The sequence below is a fragment of the Ursus americanus genome, chromosome 33 (assembly GCF_024610735.1).
Source record: "Ursus americanus isolate L20-20 chromosome 33, mUrsAme1.1.p, whole genome shotgun sequence".
Lineage (NCBI taxonomy): Eukaryota > Metazoa > Chordata > Mammalia > Carnivora > Ursidae > Ursus > Ursus americanus.
In genome coordinates this window covers 11092306-11113965 of record NC_142159.1, presented here as the reverse complement: position 1 = coordinate 11113965, position 21660 = coordinate 11092306, and the positions used below count along the sequence as shown (strand labels likewise).

Below are 21660 nucleotides of genomic sequence, written 5' to 3'. Positions count from 1 at the left end.
AAAAGGGCAGCTGCAGTACAGGGAAGGATGGGAGAGGGAACATGTCCAAATCGATAGGGCAGGTCTGCTGGAGGAACTAACCAACTAGGGAATCCCCTCAAAAAGTGGAAAGTTGACTAGAGTTTGGCTCTTTGGTTCCCCTTGAGTTGGACGGGAGCAAGTACTTTTCTGTGCCTTTCTTCTTAGAGCAGTGTCCTGATTAATGCTAATGTTAATGAAGTAGAGCCTTCCTTCTGAAAAAATGGGGTCCATTATCTACCAGCACAGACATCACCTGGGAATTGTCTTAGAAATGCAGGTTCTTGGGTCCCGCCCAGCTTTATTGAATCCAATACTGTTAACAAGATCCCCAGGTGATTCATTTGTCTAATGGTTTTAGAAGCAAGGAGTTAGACCCAGAGAACGGAGAGTAAAATATTCAAAGGAAGTATCAAGCTGGGGACTTTGGAATACAAGGAGTTTTACTGTGTCTAGTAACATTTAAATAATCTCTGAGTGTGGGGGATAGGAGTGGGAGACCACCACCACTTGTTTCGTGGTGCTTTGGGGTCCTGGTTCCCCATGCCTACAGGCCAGAGCCCACTGTGGGACCATCCGCAGCTCCCAGCAGACCTGTGTAGCCTTCTCTCCAGCCGCCCGGGTGTGCCTCAAGCTCCTCACAATCCCCAGTCCTTCCTGCCTTTGTCTTCGTGCTAGAGATGTCTGCCCATCCACTTTCCTGCTCTCTTAATGCCTGGCAAACTCCTATCTTGGCTTCAAAACCTAGCTGAAATACTTTCTCTGGGATTTCCCCAGTTTCTTCATGTTGGCCTGGCATGACGCAGGCGCCTCTGCTTGGGCATCGGGTCTGCATCTAGCACCTGGGCCAGGCAGCTGGCTACTCGGTAAACCTGTGCTGAGCAGCCCCAGGTTCTTGCTGCCCACCTGAGCCTGGAGGCCAGCTTTTTGTTGTCTAGGTTTACTGAGGGGAGTGACAGAAATCCTCTGAAGGCTTAAAAAATCCGAATGCTTGAAGGATTTAAATTTTACACTGTGTTGCCTTTTGTCACATTTCATGGTAAAAGGAAACAGGCTGACAGTTTTTGCCTAGGCTTTTGATGGCTTATTTTTGAGGGACCAACAAAAATGCCACCAGCAATTTTGGTACTCAGAGAAGCTGGGCCTTTCTGAGATTGGTGACCTGTTTTCTTTATATCTGACTGTGTATCTGTGCTTGCTCCCCTTGAATTATAGCCCAGGTGCTCTCAAAAAGTCTCAGAAAGGAAATCCCCACCCCCTCTGTCATATCTGCCCAGACTGCTCAGAGCAGCGTGTACTTCGTGCAAGTAGCCGTCCCTTCTCTAGAACGCTGGTTCTCTGGCAGGGCTAGCCAATCCGCTTCTCCATCTCAGTCACGCTGCTCCGGCCCTGATACTGCCTGGTGCCTGCTGGAGCCTGTGCTTCTAGCCGTGCATTTCTGTATGCTTGTTCCTGGGCCCATTTCCTGTTTCTATTCTAGTCACTGGTGGCTCAGCTCTGCTTCCTGCCTGTGTGTCTCACACAGATTCCTCTTGCTAGAGCCTTTTGTTTTCTTCAGAACAACTTCAGTCTGAAAACGAACTGAGCCTTACTTCTGGTGTGATGGCCCTCGGGGTCAGTTAGCCCTTCTGAGGACGGGCAGGAAGTTCCTCCTTCCCATCAAGCAAACCATACCCCTTGGATTTGATCTTGTTCTTTAGTTTGTCCCCAGCCCTGCTACAGGAAGCTGGTGGCTCATTGCTTAGACCAGAAATTGCTATAAGAAGACGAGCTGGGATCTTTTGCAGCCAAACCTGTCTTCACTCCTCAGCTGTGCAGGGTTGTCAGGACTGGTTCTTTCTCACCTGGAGCTTATAAACATATTTCTTGCTGCTGCGGAAGATACTTGGTACCGTTTCTAGCCCAAACCTCCCTAAAGTCCAGAGATACTTATACGGGGTTGGGCAGGTAATACTATCCTCAGCAGAGTAAAAGCTTGCAGAGAGTGTAGAGATGGAAAGAAAGCATGTGCTGACTCAGCCTTCTATCCTGTGTGAACAGTTCAGCAGCCCCCCCCCACCCCCACTCTGGGGTTCGAGTGGGAGGGAGAAAGTACAGGGAGGTTGTAAAAAAGGGAAGAAGTAAAGGAGCTTGTTCTGGACAAGTGTATTTTAAAGTTCTTAGACTCTTCCATCTTGCCCATTTCCCATCCAGAAGATGCTGTCTTGGCAGAGAATATGCTTTGTGAATAACTGTTCTCTCTCCTTCACAACTATTCTTTTGGGATCATCTGATAATCCTGTGTCAGGTGGAGTGGTTTCTACAGTGAACCCTAGGCTTAGGTATGTTTAATAGAGAGGGATTTTTTTTTTATTTTATTTTTTTAAGATTTTAGTTATTTATTTGACAGAGCCAGTGAGAGAGGGAACACAGGCAGGGGGAGTGGGAGAGGAAGAAGCAGGCTCCCAGCAGATCAGGGAGCCCAATGCAGGGCTCGATCCCAGGACCCTGGGATCATGCCCTGAGCCGAAGGCAGACGCTTAACAACTGAGCCACCCAGGCGCCCCAGAGAGGGATTTAATATAGGGATTTGGGCTTATTGGAAGAGGAAGCCGGCATGCTGTTGCAGGAACGAGTGAAGGAGACAGAAATACGGTCTCTGCCATACTTTGATCTAATCTTGAGTTTGCTCCTAATTAGTAGACCTGAATTGTATCTAAACCCATTCACAAGGGATTCTGGGAAACGTGGTTTTTAGCTTTTGAACCTCTACAATTAAGAGTAGAATGGGGACAGCGTGAGCTGGTCCACAGAATGTTCACTACGCTAACACAGACATTACACTCCTCCCCTTTACCCCTTAATCTTACATATGAGGAACCTAAGACCCAGAAAGGGTAAAGGACTTGTCCAAGGTCATTCAGTAAATGAGGACATTAGGTTCCCTGACTTCCAGTCCAGTGCTTTTACTTTTAGGACCAACTCCTATAAAGGATCGGTAAAAATCTCCTTTAAGAGAAAGAAGAATGCCATATTCTCTTCTCTTTGGAGAGGAGGAAGAGGTATGTAGAGATGTGGGGCTATTTCTAGGCAAAGGTAGTGATACTATAGTTTCTGGATTTAGGTCTGCTCTCCAGGAAGATGTAGGAAATACCCTGGAAGGAAGAAACCTCAAAAACTAGAATTTCCTGCAATTTCCTGAGTCAACATATGGATGGATTCAGTTGCCTTGGTGACCATGGCTTTCTTCCACCCCCCACCCTACTTCCCTTTCTCTCCTATTGGTGCTTTTTTTTTTTAAGATTTTATTTATTTGAGACAGAGAGCGAGCCCGAGCGGGAGAAGGGGCAGAGGGAGAGGGAGAAGCAGACTCCCTGCTGAGCAGGGGGCCTTATGTGGGGCTCGATCCCAGGACCCAGGATCACGACCTGAGCTGAAGGCAAATGCTTAACTGACTGAGGCACCCAGGAGCCTCCCTGTTGGTGCTCTTATAACCTTCTGCAAAGCTGTGTGGGAGATTACCTCAGTGAAGTACATGCCCTGGCTTCTGCCATTGTCCTTCTCCAAGAAGACCCAACAAAATCAGAAAGCCAGGCCCCAGATGTGTGCCAAGTTGTGTCTCATCTGTCAGGGGGTGGGGGGACCAGGCTAGAGGAGTGTTGGGCTTTTTGAACAAGAAATAAACCAGGCCGTCCTAGAAATTCTATCCTTCAGAAACCACTAGGGCCCCCTACACCAGAGTGAGAATCTGTTCCACCAAACTTGGTCCAGAGGGGAGGAACCCTGGGTATGGAGCTATAGTAACATACCTGATAAATCAAGCATAGTATTAGTTCTGTTGTCTTTTTTTCATGTTTCTAAGATAGCTGGCATTCAATCTTTGGGGACCAGTGCTTGCTCTCTTGTGCCATCCACGTCCACAGCCTGAACCTCTTCCATCTTCCCCACTTGGTGTCAGCATGGAATTGGCTGGTATTGTGACATAGTCTCTGATTGCCATTGGGCGGAGCTCACCTTCAAGAGGCTAGCTAGCTTGCTTCCCATTTGACCTTTCCCAGGAAAGCTAAGAAGCTGTGCCTTGTTGAAAGTGGAAACTAAGAGTTGAAGGCTCAAGCTGAGAGTCGGCAAACCTGTCCCGTAAGGCCAGCTTTGATGTGGGAGGAATATTGAATATTGTTTACTGAGATAAGTGAAGGTAATTTCCTGACATTCGGGGGAAGGTAGGAGAAAAATCAAGTTCCAAATAAATGGAATCAGTGTTCAGAGGAACTGTTATTAAGAGTATTTGGTCATTTTCCCCTCATCTTTTACTTTTAGAACTTGACTATGTCTTTCCCTATGTTCAGAGTTGTTCTTCTGGTTTAAGATGCTATTCAGTCCTTACTCTCAGGTCTGTTTGTTGCATACCTTCCCTCAAATCTTCAGATTTTATCTAGACCAGTAGGCCATGGTAGGGAAGACCACTGGCAAATATATATTTAGGGGTTTAAATAGCAAATCAAGGAGTCCATCGAGCTCCCTAGACCTTGGTCTAAGCTGTGTTCAGCACAGTGCCAACCTCGCCTTCCCAGTTGTGCACGTTGTATCCTTGCTTGCTTTCTGGTTGCCTATAATTCTGAGGAGCGGCTAGGTGAGGTGGAAGCCTAAGGCCACACCCCCTCTCCCTTACACTTCTCATATCTAGGACTCTGTCTTCTTTTCTGTGTTTCTTTCCTCTCCCCCTTCCCCGCCCCCCGCCCCCGCCTTGCTCGAGTTCTAGGATTTCAGCTGATGATCATGGTGGAACAAGGTCTATGTGGTTGGCTTTCCTAGCAGGAAATGCTTAACTTGGGGAAAGTAGGGAGTTCCTAACTTCTTTGCTTTCTCGAGCTTTACAGTGCTTGTTTCCTGCTGGGATTAGAACAGCCCTTTTCCATAAATATGCACTGTTCTTGACTGCTCTAACTCAGGCCCAGCTCTGACCCAGTTTCATTTTTTTTCAGATTTGAGTCTGTTAGCTAGTGACCCTTAAAACACTGTACATTTTTGGCAAAGAGGTGGTTTCTGACTAATAAGGCATTCTCTCCTGGCCCAAGTGAGAAGCCATTGCAGGGGAGGGGTGTGTGTCCAAGGCTGGTCAGGTAGGTAACATGGTAATTTACAGGCCTGGGGGGGACTGTGACAAACTGGAAAACAAAGTTTCAACTGATGGCTGCACTGTGGGGAGTTCTAGGATCTATTTTTTTCACCAGTTGGGAAACTGGAGTTTTTAATGTAGGATCTCGGAATTATTAGAAGGGTCTGTATGCAGTGTTGTTCAATGGGTTAAAAGGTGCTTTGACACCTGTGGGTCTGTCCCTGCAGCTTCGTGTCGAGAGCCCACGTAGCCTTGGCTCCCTTGGAGCTGGTATTTAGAATTTTCTGGGGGTGAGGGCCAGCTGTGGGGAGAGCCATCTACCCATTGCCGACTCTGCTTGTGTTTGGTGTTTGTTTTATTGGTTTGGGGAGGGGGAGGTGCAGGGGAGATGTTGAGCAGAAGCACTCAATGTGATTAAACCTCTAGCCGAGCAGATCTGTGGGAGCAGAATATCGACCCCTGGAAAATCAATGGCCGCTGCAGGGGCCGGGCTGCTGTTTGCAGGGGCTCCCACCGCAGGGGTGCAGGCAGCGCCACAGTCTTTCTTCTCCCCTTTCTCACCCCAGAAGCGCCCTCGGCCCCCACCCGAAGGGGTAGCTCTACCTCAAGAGATTTTGCTGAGGTGGGTTAGGACAGCGGGTTCTCGCATTTTTGCAATTAGATTGAAATTTCTCCAGTGACACAGAGCCCCGCCTCCCAACAGCCTCCTTTCCAGACGTTCCTTCCCTGCACTGCAGTTCTGTCAAGTGCTCTCACCCAAGTGGCTGGGGCCTATTCGGGGTTGTACTTTGCAGTTTTAGACAGGAGAGTTCATTCCCTTGATGGCCAGCACCCAAGAGTCCCTCTCTCCATGTGGAGGTCTAGAGCTCAGGTATGGGATTATGGTGGGGGGGGGTCAAGGTTAAAGGAAAGAGAGAAGACTAATAGCGATTGGGTCTACAGAGGATGCTTTTGAGTAGAACATTCATTGAGTAACTTCTCAAACGTGTTGTCTTTTGTGTGCCTGGCATTTTTCTGGTCACTAATAACATAGGATCTAGCCTGGTCCTGCTGTGATCCCCCAGGCAGATTCAGCACATTGCCATCAATCCTGCGACAGTGGGTCCAAGAGGAGCCCTTGGAGAGACTCTGAGCATCGCCTCTGGGGTGAGGGTGAAGGGCCAGGGAAGTTGTGCTGACTGTGGAGGCTTTGTCCCCACAAAGCTGTTCTTATCTTTGAAGTCTCCAAGGCAAAAAATGACTTTAGTCATTAGCACCTATAGCTCGACTTGAGGTAATTGGCCTTCCCACCCAGTTCTCTTCAGTGACTGGGCAATGGGCCACCCTGCTTTGTTAGAGGAGAGCTCTGGTGCCTTCCCCCCACCGGCAACCCCGGTGGTTCACAGCTGCGGACAGGGGGTTGAAGCTTGTTTGGCCTCTGCCCCCCAGAAAGTAGCTTCCCCACCTTAGAGTTTGGGGAATGGCGCCCCTAAACAAGGCCTAATTGTCCTACAGTTCAGAAGGGTGACTGCAGGGCTGGGTGAGGGTTTGAGATGAGGCCATCTAGAGGCCACGGATGTTTTGACTTTTCTCTCTGGGCCACACCTCTGTGCCTGATAATAGGGGTAGAGCACATTCAGTATGAATACCAGCAGAGATCAGATACCAGCCTACATGGGACTTAGCTTCCTGAGGGTGTCCCTAGATTCTATGACACTCTCTCCTTCCCCCTACTCCCTGTACATTAAGTACCCTTCTAAGCACTCAGAGGTGAGAAAAAGTACTGTACCATTTATTGTAGCAATAGTAAGTTTAAATTGAGAGTTATAGATGAAAGGGCTGATTTGAAATAAACTATGAAAGAAGGTTTAGAAAGGAAGAATGGTTTATGAGAAAAGCGAGTAGGCAAGAGGGGAGTGTAGCATTGTAGATTTGCAGAGTTAAATTATCTAGTCTTTTCCTTCTACAGAGGAGCCAAGCAAGGCCTGGTGAGGTTGACGTGTTAGAGCCAGGGAGGTAGTCACTCAGCATGTCCGGAGGCAGACTGTGGCCAGGCTTTGTTTGGCGCGTGGAACCTGTAGCGTCTGGTAGTGGCACGCTTCCACCTTACAGTAGAAAGAGCTCTGGAGTCAGAGGAGTGTGGTTTGAACTCGAGTTCTTCACGTCGTATCTCTCTGGCCTTGGGCACGTCGTTTCACTTGTGAGCTCCTTCTCTGGTAAAACGGGAGAGGTATCTGCATCTAAAGGTGGTTGTGAGAATTACATGTGAGCCAGCCATGTACCTGAGGGCTAAGCACGTGAGAGCCACGTATTTGTGTCCGTTCTGCTTCCCTTCAAGGGGGAAATACAAAGAGACTTCTTATATTCCGCTTTCCAGCATCCTTTAAATTTAGAGATTTGGTCTCCCTGAGTTTTATTTTATGAATTTTGACATATATACATAGGGGATTTTCTCTTGGAGGTGGGCCCCTGAAAAGCGTTCTGGAGACCAGAAGAGTTCTGACACTTCTTTACTGTGCATCCTCCATCAGGCAGCCAGAAGGTACTGGGAAGAAATGACCCATTATCCCCAGAACAATAGCCTATTGTCGAGAGAGAGAAGAGGAGTTTGGTGAGGGATTTTTGGAAACTTGGGGTAGGGGTTAGGAAATCAAGTTCTCTTAGCTTTTCCCAGAGCAGTTCTGCTATTCCAAACAGTGGGTGTAGTTCAAGCAGGAGCTGGTGTTTGGTCCTAAGCTGGAAAGATGGTGCCAGCTTCTGTGTCTTCCCTTTCCCCTTTTCAACCACCTGCTTAGCCCCTGACTCGAAACTACCGCCGGTAGTAAGGGGCATCCCATTCTGTGTATTGATTCGGTCTTGGCATTTCAGCCAGCGCTGGCTATCCTGCTCTCGGGGCAGAGGTGGCAGCTCATCTGTTGGGCTGTGACCACTCATCAGAGTTCTGTAAGTCTGGAGTCCCCACCAGTCTGGGTGGGTCAGATCACCCTTTCTTCATTGAGCAAAGACTGAGGAAAAGAGAACCTATGAATGAAGCTTTATTGTACTGAATATTTTTTAGAACTGTTTGGTAGAGGTAGCCTCTTCTCCCCTGACCCTTGACAAATAAGTTGCTTAAGGAAGTCTTTATGGTCTCCCCAAAACTTACTTGCCTTAAGTAGTTCCTGTATAATTATGTTTGCCGTACTCCTTTTTCCTTGAAGTTTCTCTCCTTTCCAGACAGAAATGCTGTCTGCCTTTCTTCAAGGGTCAGGTCTCCCAACCTTTTCTGTGTTCTTCAGGATTTCCTCCCATTCTCCGGCATGGGAGCAGCCTCCTGCCGTGGCCATGGATCTGTTAGGTATGCTGCCGGAAAAACACTTGAGAAATGCCAGTGCAGATTTGGTCATTTCAGGCTGTGCGTTTGGTTTTTTTTCGTTCAAGGAAAAGTCATTTAAGTGAGTGTGGCTGAATTGCAATGTTCCCAACACACACACACACACATACACACACACACACTCACTCTCTCTCTCTCTCTTTCTTTCTCTAAGTATATACGTAGAATTTACCTGGTTCTCTTGGTGGGTGGTTTCCCCGCCAGTAGTCAGCACAACTTGGCAAAAGCTCTTCTCAACTGAAAGAGAACGAGAACTCCATCTGGGGGTTAACAAAGCTCCATTTCTCAAGGACTCATCCAAATTTATGAGAAAACCCTGATTTGAGTGTATCCATGAGCCTGTTCTTTAGACTTGCCTGTTGATGTTATTTAATCTGCTCGGCAAAATGAACTGATGTCATCCTCAGGCTCTATCAGGAGACTGTTTAAACTCCCTTCCTCTAACCATGATCTGGTATCTTCCTGCTTGAAAATGTACTTCATCAGGCAGCCAATTCATGTTAGAACTTGCAGCCCTTCATGTGAGAGCACTAGCAAGCCTCCCCCAACCTCCCTCCCCCCAACGAGGTATGGACTGTGTGATTTCAGGCATGGTTTTGTTGTGGTGTGAAGAGAAGGTGTTAGCTGCTGAGTTCTGTTTGTCAGCAGAGCCTGACAAACCCATGCTGGCACTTGCTGGGGCTGGGCAACCAATCACAGCTGGAACGGTTATCGTCATGGAGTCCCTGTGGGCTTCCTCTATCAGGTCACATCCCAAAATAACATTGGGCAGTATTTCAAGTGAAGAAACGAAGGCTTTCGGGGCTGTAGCCAGCCTGGAGTGTGAGATTCTGTGTGAAATAGTTGGACCTGCTCCAACGCTTTTGATCTGCATGGTAGATGAGCAATAAAATGCATGAAACACGTTGGAAACACGTGAGGAAATTCTCCCTGGCCCTTCTGCTTCCTTGGAACTGGCAGGGCACTGAGTGGGCTGATCCTCACCTCCCATCTCTCAGCAGGATTATGCTTGGAAGAGAGCAAACCTGGGAAAAGAGATCTTTCCACGTGAGGGGCATTGCTACAGTTCTTTCAGTAGACCTCCTGGAAGATACCTGTTAGGTGGGCCCATTTGGAAGAACCGAGACAGATACCTGAGTTTTGAAATGCTAAAAGTAGCCCCTGCCAGGGAGAGGAGGGGCTTGGGTTGATTGAACTTTGCGTGATAGGTGTGTTGCGGAAAGCCAGACTTGTCCGGCACATGGAGGTCTGACTCAACAATCAGACATCCGGCTTTTTGTGGAACAAAAGACCTGAAAAACTGGCTTTTTGTGGGGTAGAAAGCAGAGGTGTGTCCCAAGTAGTAAAAGGACATGGAGTTCAGAGCAATATCTGTTCATGTAGAGGGGAGACACTTCTTTTGGAGTCTTCCTCCCCACCAGGCCCTCCCATTGCCCAATGAAAACATTTACTGTGATTAGGCCACTGGGACTGATCGATAGGTCTCACATCTCACACTGCTTGTGCGTTGTCATAGCTCTCGTTCCAGCCTGGTACTGCTGGTACTGCATGTTCCATATGGCCCCAACCATATAGTGCCAGTGGAGTTTCATGCGTATGACCCTGGGTTACCACAAACTCCGATTTGTCCAGTCCCCCTATTGTATAACAGAAAACCAGGCCCAGCTTGTTGCCAGCTTGTCCAAGGCCACAGATGATAAGTACCAAGAACTAGGTCTTGTTCTCTTAACTCAAAGGTGGGGTACTTTTTCTTAGTCCATATAGTATCACAGCATAATGGAAAGAGAAAGAACATAGGCTTTGGAGTTCAGCAGACCTGGGTTCAGAATCTAGTTTCTGCTGCTTACTTGCTGGGTGCCTTGGGCGTGTAACCCGAGCTCTCCGAGCATCAGTGCGCACATCTTCAGCATGTTAATTGTAGTAGTGCCTGCTTCCGAGAATAGTAGAAAATTAAGGAACTCCATGAAGTGCCTGGCACATGATACATGCTCAAATGGTAAATGGCAAATGATTTGTCCCTTCCTATGCTAACATTCTGGTTCCTTAAAAAAAAAAACAAAAAACAGGGGTGCCTGGGTATCTCAGTCAGTTAAGCACCTCCCTTCAGCTCAGGTCATGATCTCTGGGTCCTGGGATCGAGTCCCGCATTGGGCTCCCTGCTCAGTAAGAAGTCTGCTTCTCCCTCTCTCTCTGCCACTCCCCCCTGCTTGTGTTCTCTCTAGTTCTTTCTAGCTCTCCCCCCCCATAAATAAATAAAATATTTTTTAAAAAATATTTTATTTATTTATTTAACAGAGATAGAGACAGCCAGCGAGAGAGGGAACACAGCAGGGGGAGTGGGAGAGGAAGAAGCAGGCTCACAGTGGAGGAGCCTGATGTGGGGCTCGATCCCGTAACGCCGGGATCACGCCCTGAGCCGAAGGCAGACGCTTAACCGCTGTGCCACCCAGGCGCCCCAGTAAAATATTTTTTTAAAAAAACTTTTTCTTTTAAATCAACTACCCCTATGCTGACCAGTAGCCATCTGCTGAAAATGACAGTTTGAGAGATTGGCCTCAAACCAACCAAATCAGAGAGATAAGAAGGTTAATGCTGCTTCCTTCCCCACTATTATTCTGTGCCCAGGCATCCCAGCCCACGTGGGGCTGCTGTTGACAGTGGTTTATTTAGCACTTTTTCTCCAAGGAGCTCAGGGCACTTTACCAAAACTGACAGTCCTGCTCACAGTGCCTCTGTGAGGGAAGCCACTACACTGCCACCACAGATATCTCATCTCCAGGCTCCCGAGAGCCCAGTCCCAGAGTCTGCCAGTGTTTTCTTCAGGCTCCTGGGATCTCTCAGCTGGACTAGCACATTCACTTGTGGATCTGTGGAGAACCTGGTTTTTAACAGAAGTGTGGCTGAAGGAGCCATCCATAGGCCCTGTCCCATAGCAGTGGTTAGTGGGTTGTTGTTGGGTTTTTTCCTTCCTTTTTTAACCACCTCCCCCTCAGTTCCTCAGAAGATTTCCAAGGGTATATACCAAGTTGAGCAGGGATTCCTCAGTCGAAGGCAGCAGAAAGAGAGCAAAGGGGAACTTTGGCTTTACCTATACCATCTGAACTATTTTTACCATGAGAATATTCATATTTTGTTTAATTAAAAACAAAAATATTCAGGGGTGCCTGGGTGGCTCAGTCGGTTAAGCATCTGACTCTTGGTTTTGGCTCAGGTCTGACCTCAGGGTCCTGGGATCGAGCCCTGCCTAGGGCTCTGCCCTCAGTGGCAAGTCTACTTGAGAAATCTCTCTTTCCCTCTCCCTCAGCCCCTCCCCCCACTTGCATGTGCAAGCACGTGCACGTAAGCTCTCTCTCCAAATAAATAAATAAATGTCCAAAACACTTAATTTTCCGAAGTCATTTGAATAGGGCCAAGTTCTTATGGATGGACCTTTGATTCCTATTCTGTTTCAAAATACACTGATTTCTTTTTTCTGTAAGCAGGTAGTTCATATTACCGGAAGCTGGCAGATCAATAAGGAATGGGTACTGAAGGAAGGAATGCTTAGGGAACCTACTGGTCCCAAAAGAGAGCTTTGAGCTGTGGTTTATGTTACAGATCAGGGCCTAACAAGTGGCTTTCAGGGTCTACACAGTTGGTTTCTCTTGTCTTCTTGCTGCCTCTTTGAGTTTATTCTCCTGGGCTCAGAAGTCAGGTGTCCCTTGTATAGGTTGGTCTTCAACATGGGGGTGGAATCCTCCTTTCTTGGGATGAATCCAGGGCTTTTTATAGCTCCAGGTACTTTAGTCCTTTGGAAGGGAAGACCCCCTCCTGATACCTACAAAAGAGCCTTCTTGAGTTCTTTTCCATGCTGGGACTAATCTTATGCATATTTAAAGCATGCTCTGGGGTGCTAGGTCTGCTTCTTACAGGAATGCTAGCATTTTCTGACTTCTGAGCTAACATTGGAGAGCTGGATACAGGCACAAATGCATACCTACCTGCCTGTCTTGCCTTCAGGGCAAGCTTTATTCCATAGAACTCAGCAGAAATGTTCCCAGCTTGGTGAAGTAACCAGCTGATTTGCAGAAGGTCCAACCAGCCTGGTACTTGGGGGAGAGCCTAAGAGGTGCCCTCTGGCCTTCAATGTTATTGTCAGACTCCAGGGTCAGTGTCATCTTGAACTAATCTCATTAGGGTGAGCTTGTTGTAGGAATAGGAATAGACTTAACTCAGGCCATTTTGGATCTTCTTTCTCTTCAGGTGTGTCTCTTTAAGAGAACTTCTTTTTTAACTGTTTGAGCATTAGGTTTTTCCCAGATCTGAGCCCCTACCCAAAGCTCTCATCCTTTGTTCAGGGCATAGTTAGTTCCCAGCCTGAAGTTACTGCGTGGTGTTGAACCAGTGATATTGCTGGAGAATGAAGTTGGGGCTGGGTGTGCATTTCCTGTGGTGAATATTTTTCATATTGAGCTCCTGGTTGCTAATCTCAGGAGTTTACTAACCTAGAGTGAACCTTTTTACTGATAAATTCAAGGTAAGCAAAGCCCCTAATAAACATCACGTTCTCACTGAAAAAACAAAGCTAGGAGGAAAACTGTGATTTGTTTAGCTGGTGAACATTTGTTCATCCTTGTTATGGGCCACTTGTTAGGAATATAGTCCCAGATTTTCTTGGCAGTTAAGGAATTGTCTTTCCTATACAACATATCCCTTTTCCACGTCCTACCCTGTATGTTTACTGTGTGGTAGCTTGGAGCAAGTGCATCCTTGGTAAATGGAGGTTATAATAATCTGATGGAGAGGGGATCTGTGAATGTTGCCCAAACTTGTTTAACATTCTCCTATAGCTAGCTCCTGGTGCCATCCTGGCAGTGTTTTGTCAAGTTTCCCCATCGGAAAAGAACTAAAGGCTCACTGAAAGAGCAGCTTTCTTAAGACTATAGAAGTTGGGGACAGGAGAGAAGATGAAAGTGCTAGATGATCTGCTCTGGTAGATAGACCATGCGTCAGCAAACTACAGCTTGTGGGCTAGTTACTTGTTTTTATAAATAAAGTTTTATTAGAACACAGTCCACCCACTTTTTGATGTTTATCTGTGACTTCTTTTGCACTATGGTGGCAGAGTTGAGTAGTTGTGACAAAGACTAATGGCTCACAGAGTCTAGAATATTTTCTGTCTGACTCTGAATACTCTGAATAGAGTTTGCCATCTGTAAGCTTTAGTATCATGACTACGTAACTTGTGCAGTGTGTTTGCTCTTCGTTGTCTAGGGAAAATATTAATTGTGTAGTACAGCTGTTGAAAGAATAGTCTTTGTGCCTAACACTGCTAATCCATATCCTTGTGTGTATGTTTCAGGATCTGTCTGGTTCAATAGACGATCTCCCCATGGGGACAGAAGGAGCTCTGAGCCCTGGAGTGAGCACATCAGGGATTTCCAGCAGCCAAGGAGAGCAGAGTAATCCAGCTCAGTCTCCTTTTTCTCCTCATACCTCCCCTCACCTGCCTGGCATCCGAGGCCCCTCCCCGTCCCCTGTTGGCTCTCCCGCCAGTGTTGCTCAGTCTCGCTCAGGACCACTCTCGCCTGCTGCAGTGCCAGGTACCTTCAAGTGCTGGACTTCGGGGAGAGGGAAAAGGGACTGGCCCCCAGTGATATCAGGAAGCCCTAGCCTTCCACTGCCACAAAGAGCATCTCTGGTTCACGTCTGCAAAGTTTCCCTTCAGCATTTGAAGAAGAGAGCTAGGATCCCCTTGGTGGGGTCCCTCTGTATATGTGGTATTGGGAGGTTTGGCCTTGCCAGGAGCCATTTCCAGCTCTGAAATGACCTCCTAGCTAGAATTTCCAGGCTTAGCCATGATTGGCTTCTTTCTCTGTTTGGAGCAGGCAACCAGATGCCACCTCGGCCACCCAGTGGCCAGTCGGACAGCATCATGCATCCTTCCATGAACCAATCGAGCATTGCCCAAGATCGAGGTGAGACCCTGGGCTTTCAGGGAGGTGCAGAAGTCTGAGGGAGCCATTTGATTATCTTGTGCAATTGCTTTTGGAGAATTATATGACCAGGAAGCTTAGGACAATCCCAGCAACAAATTGTTGAAGTTAGAGTGGGCTTGACCATGTTGGCGGCTCCAGTACTGTGTTACCCCCAGCGTTGTTCCTCAGTGTTTGTGTTCTGTTGGATTCCTCCCTACGTTGTGTCTAATTTGGTCAGCAAATACTGAAGACTTGGCATCAAATCTTTACCCTTTAAATCCTGTCCTATTTTGTTGTCATTGCTGTTTGTCTTTTCAGACCCCCATTTAGTAGAAACAGTTGGCATGCCCTGGTTAATGACTATGTCACTTTGGAGGGTGCCTAAAAGAGCACATAATTATATAGCAAATAAGATAGAGACTTCATGCAAGTAGTTGCTAAAGAAAATGTAGATGTGAGGTCCTATGTGAGGTCCTATGATAAGGGAGAACTTTGTTCTCATTGTACTGAGGTAATATATGGACACTACCCACGAACAGGTTACATGCAGAGGAACCCCCAGATGCCCCAGTACAGTTCCCCCCAGCCCGGCTCGGCCTTATCTCCGCGTCAGCCTTCGGGTGGACAGATGCACACAGGCATGGGCTCCTACCAGCAGAACTCCATGGGGAGCTACGGTCCCCAGGGGAGTCAGTACGGCCCGCAGGGTGAGTATGCTACCCTGTTAGGAGTACACAGAGGTGTATACAGACGCTGCTATCTGGGTTGTAAGAGTAGGGCTGCCCTTTGCTTTAAATCCACCAAAGCCAGGCCCTAGAATGGGGTGGGACTGTCGCCATGGGAAAGTCCCTGAATATCCCTGAGCCTCTTTGATCCATAAAATGGGGAGAAGGCGTTTAGCCCAAGACTGGGCAGACACTTAATGGTCATTAAAGTAAATTAGTCTTGGGGCACCTGAGTGGCACAGCGGTTAAGCGTCTGCCTTCGGCTCAGGGCGTGATCCCGGCGTTATGGGATCGAGCCCCACATCAGGCTCCTCCGCTGGGAGCCTGCTTCTTCCTCTCCCACTCCCCCTGCTTGTGTTCCCTCTCTCGCTGGCTGTCTCTATCTCTGTCGAATAAATAAATAAAATCTTAAAAAAAAAAAAAGTAAATTAGTCTTAATAGAATGTATCTTTGCTCAGAATGAGCCCTGGATGGATCTAAAGCTGAGTGTCTTACACAGAGCATGGAAGAGACAGGAGATTGCCCATGTAGAAAGGAATGAGTTCTGGGAGTTGGGCCTGGGTAGCAGCAAAGCTACTCTTGCCTGCCAGCCAGCCTTGCTCTGTGCTGTGCTGGCCTTAGGATGAGAGGACAACTGAGGCCTGCCTTTTTATGTTCCTGGCCTCCCCTTTACTTTTTTTTTTTTAATGGGGTGAAGGCTGCCATGAAGTTGGTCTCTTATCAGACCAAATAGTGAGTGATTCCTATCATTTATTATCTTTGGAGTTTTAGAGCTGAGTGAGATTAAGGAGTTGCTAATGAGTCACTAACCAAGTCTCTGCATCTTCTCTTCTTCTTTCCTTCCCAGGAGGCTACCCCAGGCAACCAAACTATAATGCCTTGCCCAATGCTAACTACCCCAGTGCAGGCATGGCCGGAAGCATGAACCCTATGGGTGCTGGAGGTCAGATGCATGGGCAGCCTGGCATCCCACCTTATGGCACACTCCCTCCAGGGAGAATGAGTCATGCCTCCATGGGCAACCGGCCTTATGGCCCTAACATGGCCAATATGCCACCTCAGGTTGGGTCAGGGATGTGTCCCCCACCAGGGGGCATGAACCGGAAAACTCAAGAAACTGCTGTCGCCATGCATGTTGCTGCCAACTCTATCCAAAACAGGTAAGGCCTGGGAAGTGAAGAGGGTGTCAGCGGAAGGAAATAAATTGTAAAGTGATTTGGGTTGTTGAGATGCTTCTGGATCTGAACCATGCCATCTTGGTAAATATGTATTTTATTGAGAGCTCTTTAGAAAACTGGGTTTCCTTACAGTGGAAAACAACAACAACAACAAAAGTGCTGATTCTTAAGCATCTTCATTTGGTATCCAGTTTCACATGACTAGATATTGTATGTAAAGAACTTCCTAAAGCATAGGTTATTTTGATAAGTAAAATAAGTTTTCAGAGTTATCCATTCCTTCTGTCAATCTAGTATTTTCATTTCCAAAAGGATTTTAATGATACACATGATTTGGATCTGTATTGTGAGAAATAGAGGATGGTAGGGTTGTGGTTTGCCATTTCTCTACCGTTCTGTATGGTTCTTTGTGTTTGAATCTGGCACTGAAGTGCAGAGAGCTCATGTGATTTGGTTTAATGACTTTGAAGATTCATCCGTTCTTCCTTGGACACTCACTTTGGTGGCCGTTCACTTCAGTGAATATGCTTCCACTGGCTTTTGAAGGCTCTGTGTACCCCATTGTTGGTGGCTACAGGTCTTACAGTGACTCTTGTCTTACTGGAATGCTGATGAGCTAAGGTGGACTAGGGTGATTAATGGTAAAGAGATGGGTTTGGTAGTACTTCAGAACGATGGAAGCATGGAGTTTGTAGTAGGTCCATCAAGAAAGCACCTCCAGGTACTACGCAGTGAGGGGTCAAGGTTGGTTGGGATTTGTCATGACAGAGTGGTAAAATCTAGGGCTTTTGCCATAGAGAGGGCCCTTAAATGGAAACACATTTTGACACTGGAGGTGCCTTAGAGAGAGACAGTACTTAAGAGACACGGTAGGGGTCCCTTCTTCAAGGATTCTATCCTTTAAAATTGAGCTATGTTTTCCTGTTTGGAGCCTGAACCATCTTAGAACCTTTCATGAGAGGTAGTAGGTAGGAATGTCTAGGTCAGGTGGTATGTGGTTGTGGTTTGGGAAACTCATAAACTTTTTCCTTGTAAGCCTTACTAGATGATCTTGGCTCACAAACTCTATTTAGCTCAGGTCCAAATCTGAAAGCTCAGTGTCTCTAACTCTTATCTCTCTCTCACTTTACACCTTCTTCCTCAGGCCACCAGGCTACCCCAATATGAATCAGGGGGGCATGATGGGAACTGGACCTCCCTACGGACAAGGGATTAATAGTATGGCTGGCATGATCAACCCTCAGGGACCCCCGTATCCCATGGGTGGGACCATGGCCAACAATTCAGCAGGTAGGTCCAAGTCCTTGCTCACCCCAGGAATTTCTTCCAGCATGATCTTCATGTCACAAACTTATTGGACTTGGGACTTTTTTTCTCTTTTATAGGGATGGCAGCCAGCCCAGAGATGATGGGCCTTGGGGATGTCAAGTTAACTCCAGCCACCAAAATGAACAACAAGGCAGATGGGACACCCAAGACAGAATCCAAATCCAAGGTAATGATTTATATCCTGACTCCTCTCAACTCTCTGTCCCATCCTTTCCAGGGATAGGAAGGAAAAAGAAAAGAGGGTGACTAGACTCTAGCCTTTTATGACACGGATTAGATCTTCTCAGAAAAGGCTACTCTTGCCTCTTCTAATCATAAAGGGTCCCAGGCTAATAGCTCATTGAATTAGGTTTCAATTAGCCTAAAGGGTCCTGATGTAAATAACACAATGTTCTCACAGCTGTCTGTGATAGAGGAAATGCCAGGCCTGCAGTGTAGAGTTCTCTGTATTGCCCTTTGTGAAACTGTGCACCCTGTCCTCATGCATTGATAGGTGGTATGTGCCATGGGCAACTAGTTGCTCTTCTCTTCCTGGTCCTTACTCAGAGCAGCAGGAATGGTTGGTGCCCTGTGTTCTATAAAGAGGAAGATGAGGCAGGTGGGGGTTTGGGTCCTTGCTTGGCCTCCCTATAGGATGGTCCTGAGTGTGCTCTCTGTTGGGTCGTGCGGCAGTCTGGGTACCTGCTCAGTGTTTGAATCATTTGAAACATTTCTGCCCTTTGTCATACCCAATTTTCCCTATCTTATAAAGTAGGGGAAATAAAAATGTATAGCTGCCATGTCCTGTGGACCTTCACCTCTGACTCTGAGACCCTTTTAGCCATCCTCCTGTCTGAGACAGGATAGTTAACATCCAAAGCCTTTCAAGCAGGTAGGAGACCCTTCCTTTCTTGAGAGGAGGAAGTTTCTTTTCATTTTAGTCCATCCCATTGTCTGAAAATCACATTTTGAGTTTCTTGAGTTCTCTGAAACACTCTATAAAAGCATGCCCAGGCTCCTGGGTAATAGCATGGGAGTAGTATAGTGACATTGTTGTCAGGTGGATAAGGGTTTGACACTTAGCTCTGTTACTTAAAAAGGATGAGATTTTAGGAATGGCCTCCTGTGCCTGCTTCCTTATCTTTTAAGAGGAGGATTATTAATAATGCCTAGTATATAAAGGCGTCTAGCACGGCACCCTATGCATAATATATAGGCAGTGTTAGCTTCCTTCCTTTACAGGAAGAATTTCTATTTCCCATTTGGTCTTTTGACCTTGCAAAGGCAAGGTACATGTTAGTGTCTACCCCAGAATAAGAAGCTTTACCACTGCCCTAATCAAGGGACTTCTGAGACCACCCTTAGCATAGGCTTTGAATCTGACCGGTTCCTATGAATCTTGACCTGCCCCTTCCAGAAATCCAGTTCTTCTACTACAACCAATGAGAAGATCACCAAGTTGTATGAGCTGGGTGGTGAGCCTGAGAGGAAGATGTGGGTGGACCGTTATCTGGCCTTCACGGAGGAGAAGGCCATGGGCATGACAAATCTGCCTGCTGTGGGTAGGAAACCTCTGGACCTCTATCGCCTCTATGTGTCTGTGAAGGAGATTGGTGGATTGACTCAGGTGAGTGCCTAGCACTTGGCTTCCTCTGTGGTTTCAACAAGCCTCTCTCTAGGTACTCAGTGGCTTCACCTGGTGCCAAGCATCCCACAGGGACATCACCGTCTCCTGCTCTCTGAGGCACATACTGACAGACTGGAAGCACAGGGCTTCCAGAAGATAAGACAAAGACAAGAGGCTGAGCCCTCCCCTGGATAGTATGAAGTAATTAGCGTTGAGTTTACCATACATCTAGGGTCTCACTGGGGTGCGAAGATAGGGAAAATGCAGGAGGCAGTTTGGCATAGTAAGCAAGGGCATGGTTTGGAGAGATGGGTCTGGTTTTGAATTCTTTCTTAGCCACTTAACACGTGTGACATTAATCAAGGTGTATGACCACTCTGAGCCCTAACTTGCCTTATTCGTAAAGTAGGGATAGTGTGTATCCTGCTAGACTTGTCAAAAGCTAGAAATAATACGCAAAGCTGGCAGCAAGATTTCTGCCATGTAAATTGGTCTCCAAGATGGTACAGGCGTAGCCAGAGTAGTTGCTGACCCTTTCCTTCCAATCCCAGTGAAGATGGGATTTCAGGAGCTACTTAATAGAAATCGCTTACGAAGGATGAAGCAGGCGGGGAAGTTGTGTTCAGTTATTCCATATGGCAGACTTAAGTGAGTGCATTAATCTGTGCTAAAAACCTCTGAGCTGCACAGCACCCTGAGCCTTGCCCCTGCTCTGACACCTTACAGCTTCGCCTTACACTCCGCCCAGGAGGCCTGTAGTTGAGGCAGTGCTGCAAACTTTCCTCCCGTGTGTGTTCTGTAGTCATCGGATCAGGAGCCTGCTGTTGGATCTGAGTTTGTGGCTGAGCTCAGGGGGAGGCGTGGCAGGGAGAGACGTATTCCAAACCTTCTAAATCAGAAGAGGAAAACAGCTGTCACCAGCAGAAAAGAAAGTGATTGGAATGAAGCCAACCAACAGTCAGTTATGAATTCCTTCTCCCTTCAGGCTTTATTCCCCTCCCCCACAAAGGAAAACAAAACAAAACAAGACACGTGCACACCGCCGCATAACCGGCGTGGGAAGCAAAGCCATAGCAGGCTTCTGAGGTGACCCTGGGCTTATTCCCTGCCATTCTCCCCAGTATTGAGTTCTCCTGGTCGGGCTTCTCCTGCCTGTAGGGAAAGGGAGGGGGCATCAGGTTAGGTTCGACATACTTTTGATTGGCTGGGCTTCTGGATTCACCAAACCTAGGATGCAGTACAGAGGGAATCCCGAAGCCTGCACCTGTCTTCCAGTTTGTGAAAGGATGCCAGCCTTTTAGGTGCTGTGATATAACCGAATGCTAAAGACCGTGAGAGTTCAGAGGAGAAAGTGCCATTATAAGTTAGTTTGTGAAGCTTCAGGAAGGCAGAAGATGAGTTTGAGTTTCTGTGAAGGATTAGTAGGGTGTAGGTGGAGGAAGGGGTCATCCAGTTGACCAGCCTAGATGGCATGGAGATAGGAGCGAGTTTGGTATATACCCAACCAGTGCCATCTCTGACCTTCAGGCTTCAGCTCAGATGTTAGCCTGCTCTGGGCAGTGTTCCTGGTCACCTCCCCGCCATCTAGGTTGTCCCTCTCTTTGCTTCCTTATGACTCTTCTCTCTGGTATCACAGGTACCAGGTCAGTAGATACTACAACATGTTGAGCTTTCTTTGTGGGTTGGGACAGGAAAACTGGTGTTCCCAGCCTTTGAGGTGGATGAGTTAGCATAAGAATACATGAAGAAGGAGACCTGCCTGGCTAGAGCAGAAAGACCATCTGATTGTAGGGATTGGGGAATGGTCTTGGTCACTGTGTCCTGAAGCTTAGGAAAGGAGACCAGTGTAGGCTGGCTGCTGGGAGGGCACAGAGAAGTTAGAGGGCCTGAAATGTCTCCTGGGCAGTCAAGACAGTGGTGAGGGAAGGGGGCTTGTAGTTAGTGCCATGTCACTGAGAAGCAGGGCAGCAGTGGCACAAGAATGTACAATTTGCAAAGAGCCCCACGAGAAAACGGCCCAGATATGGAAACTTCCAGTTTGACAAAGTAAGTCAGGCAGAACGGTAGCTGATACTGCCACGACTCCGTTTTGGACAATACTGATGTTTATTGTTGCCTTTGAAGGGGTTTGGATCTGATGGTGATCTCCACACCATTTTTCAGTAGTATATACTTGTGTAAAGCATCGTACCTTCTGAATTCTGTTCTCTCCCATTAATAGTGATGTGAAATTTGCCCTCTTCTGAATAAGCACTGTCTACTCGTTGCAGTGATCTATGGATAGAGCCTGCTGAGGGTAGAGGGAAGCTAGCTTGGATTTAACATTTCTTGTGGACTACGCACTGAGGGGGTTAACTTTGGCGGTTCACTGAGAACCGCGATTCCATAAGAGATGAGTGC

At 47.3% G+C, this 21660-nt stretch overlaps 1 protein-coding gene across 2 annotated transcripts in view; it reads left to right on the top strand.

Annotated features, from left to right (window-relative positions):
* ARID1A (AT-rich interaction domain 1A) overlaps nt 1-21660 on the top strand; it is a 67561-nt gene that overhangs the window by 36174 nt on the left and 9727 nt on the right. For both annotated transcript variants that reach the window (XM_045782688.2, XM_045782689.2), the window contains exons 5-11: nt 13807-14047; nt 14333-14422; nt 14962-15129; nt 15995-16307; nt 17470-17615; nt 17711-17820; nt 19051-19260. In XM_045782688.2, coding sequence (XP_045638644.1) covers nt 13807-14047; nt 14333-14422; nt 14962-15129; nt 15995-16307; nt 17470-17615; nt 17711-17820; nt 19051-19260 — 1278 coding nt within the window. The remainder of the gene's footprint in view (nt 1-13806; nt 14048-14332; nt 14423-14961; nt 15130-15994; nt 16308-17469; nt 17616-17710; nt 17821-19050; nt 19261-21660) is intronic.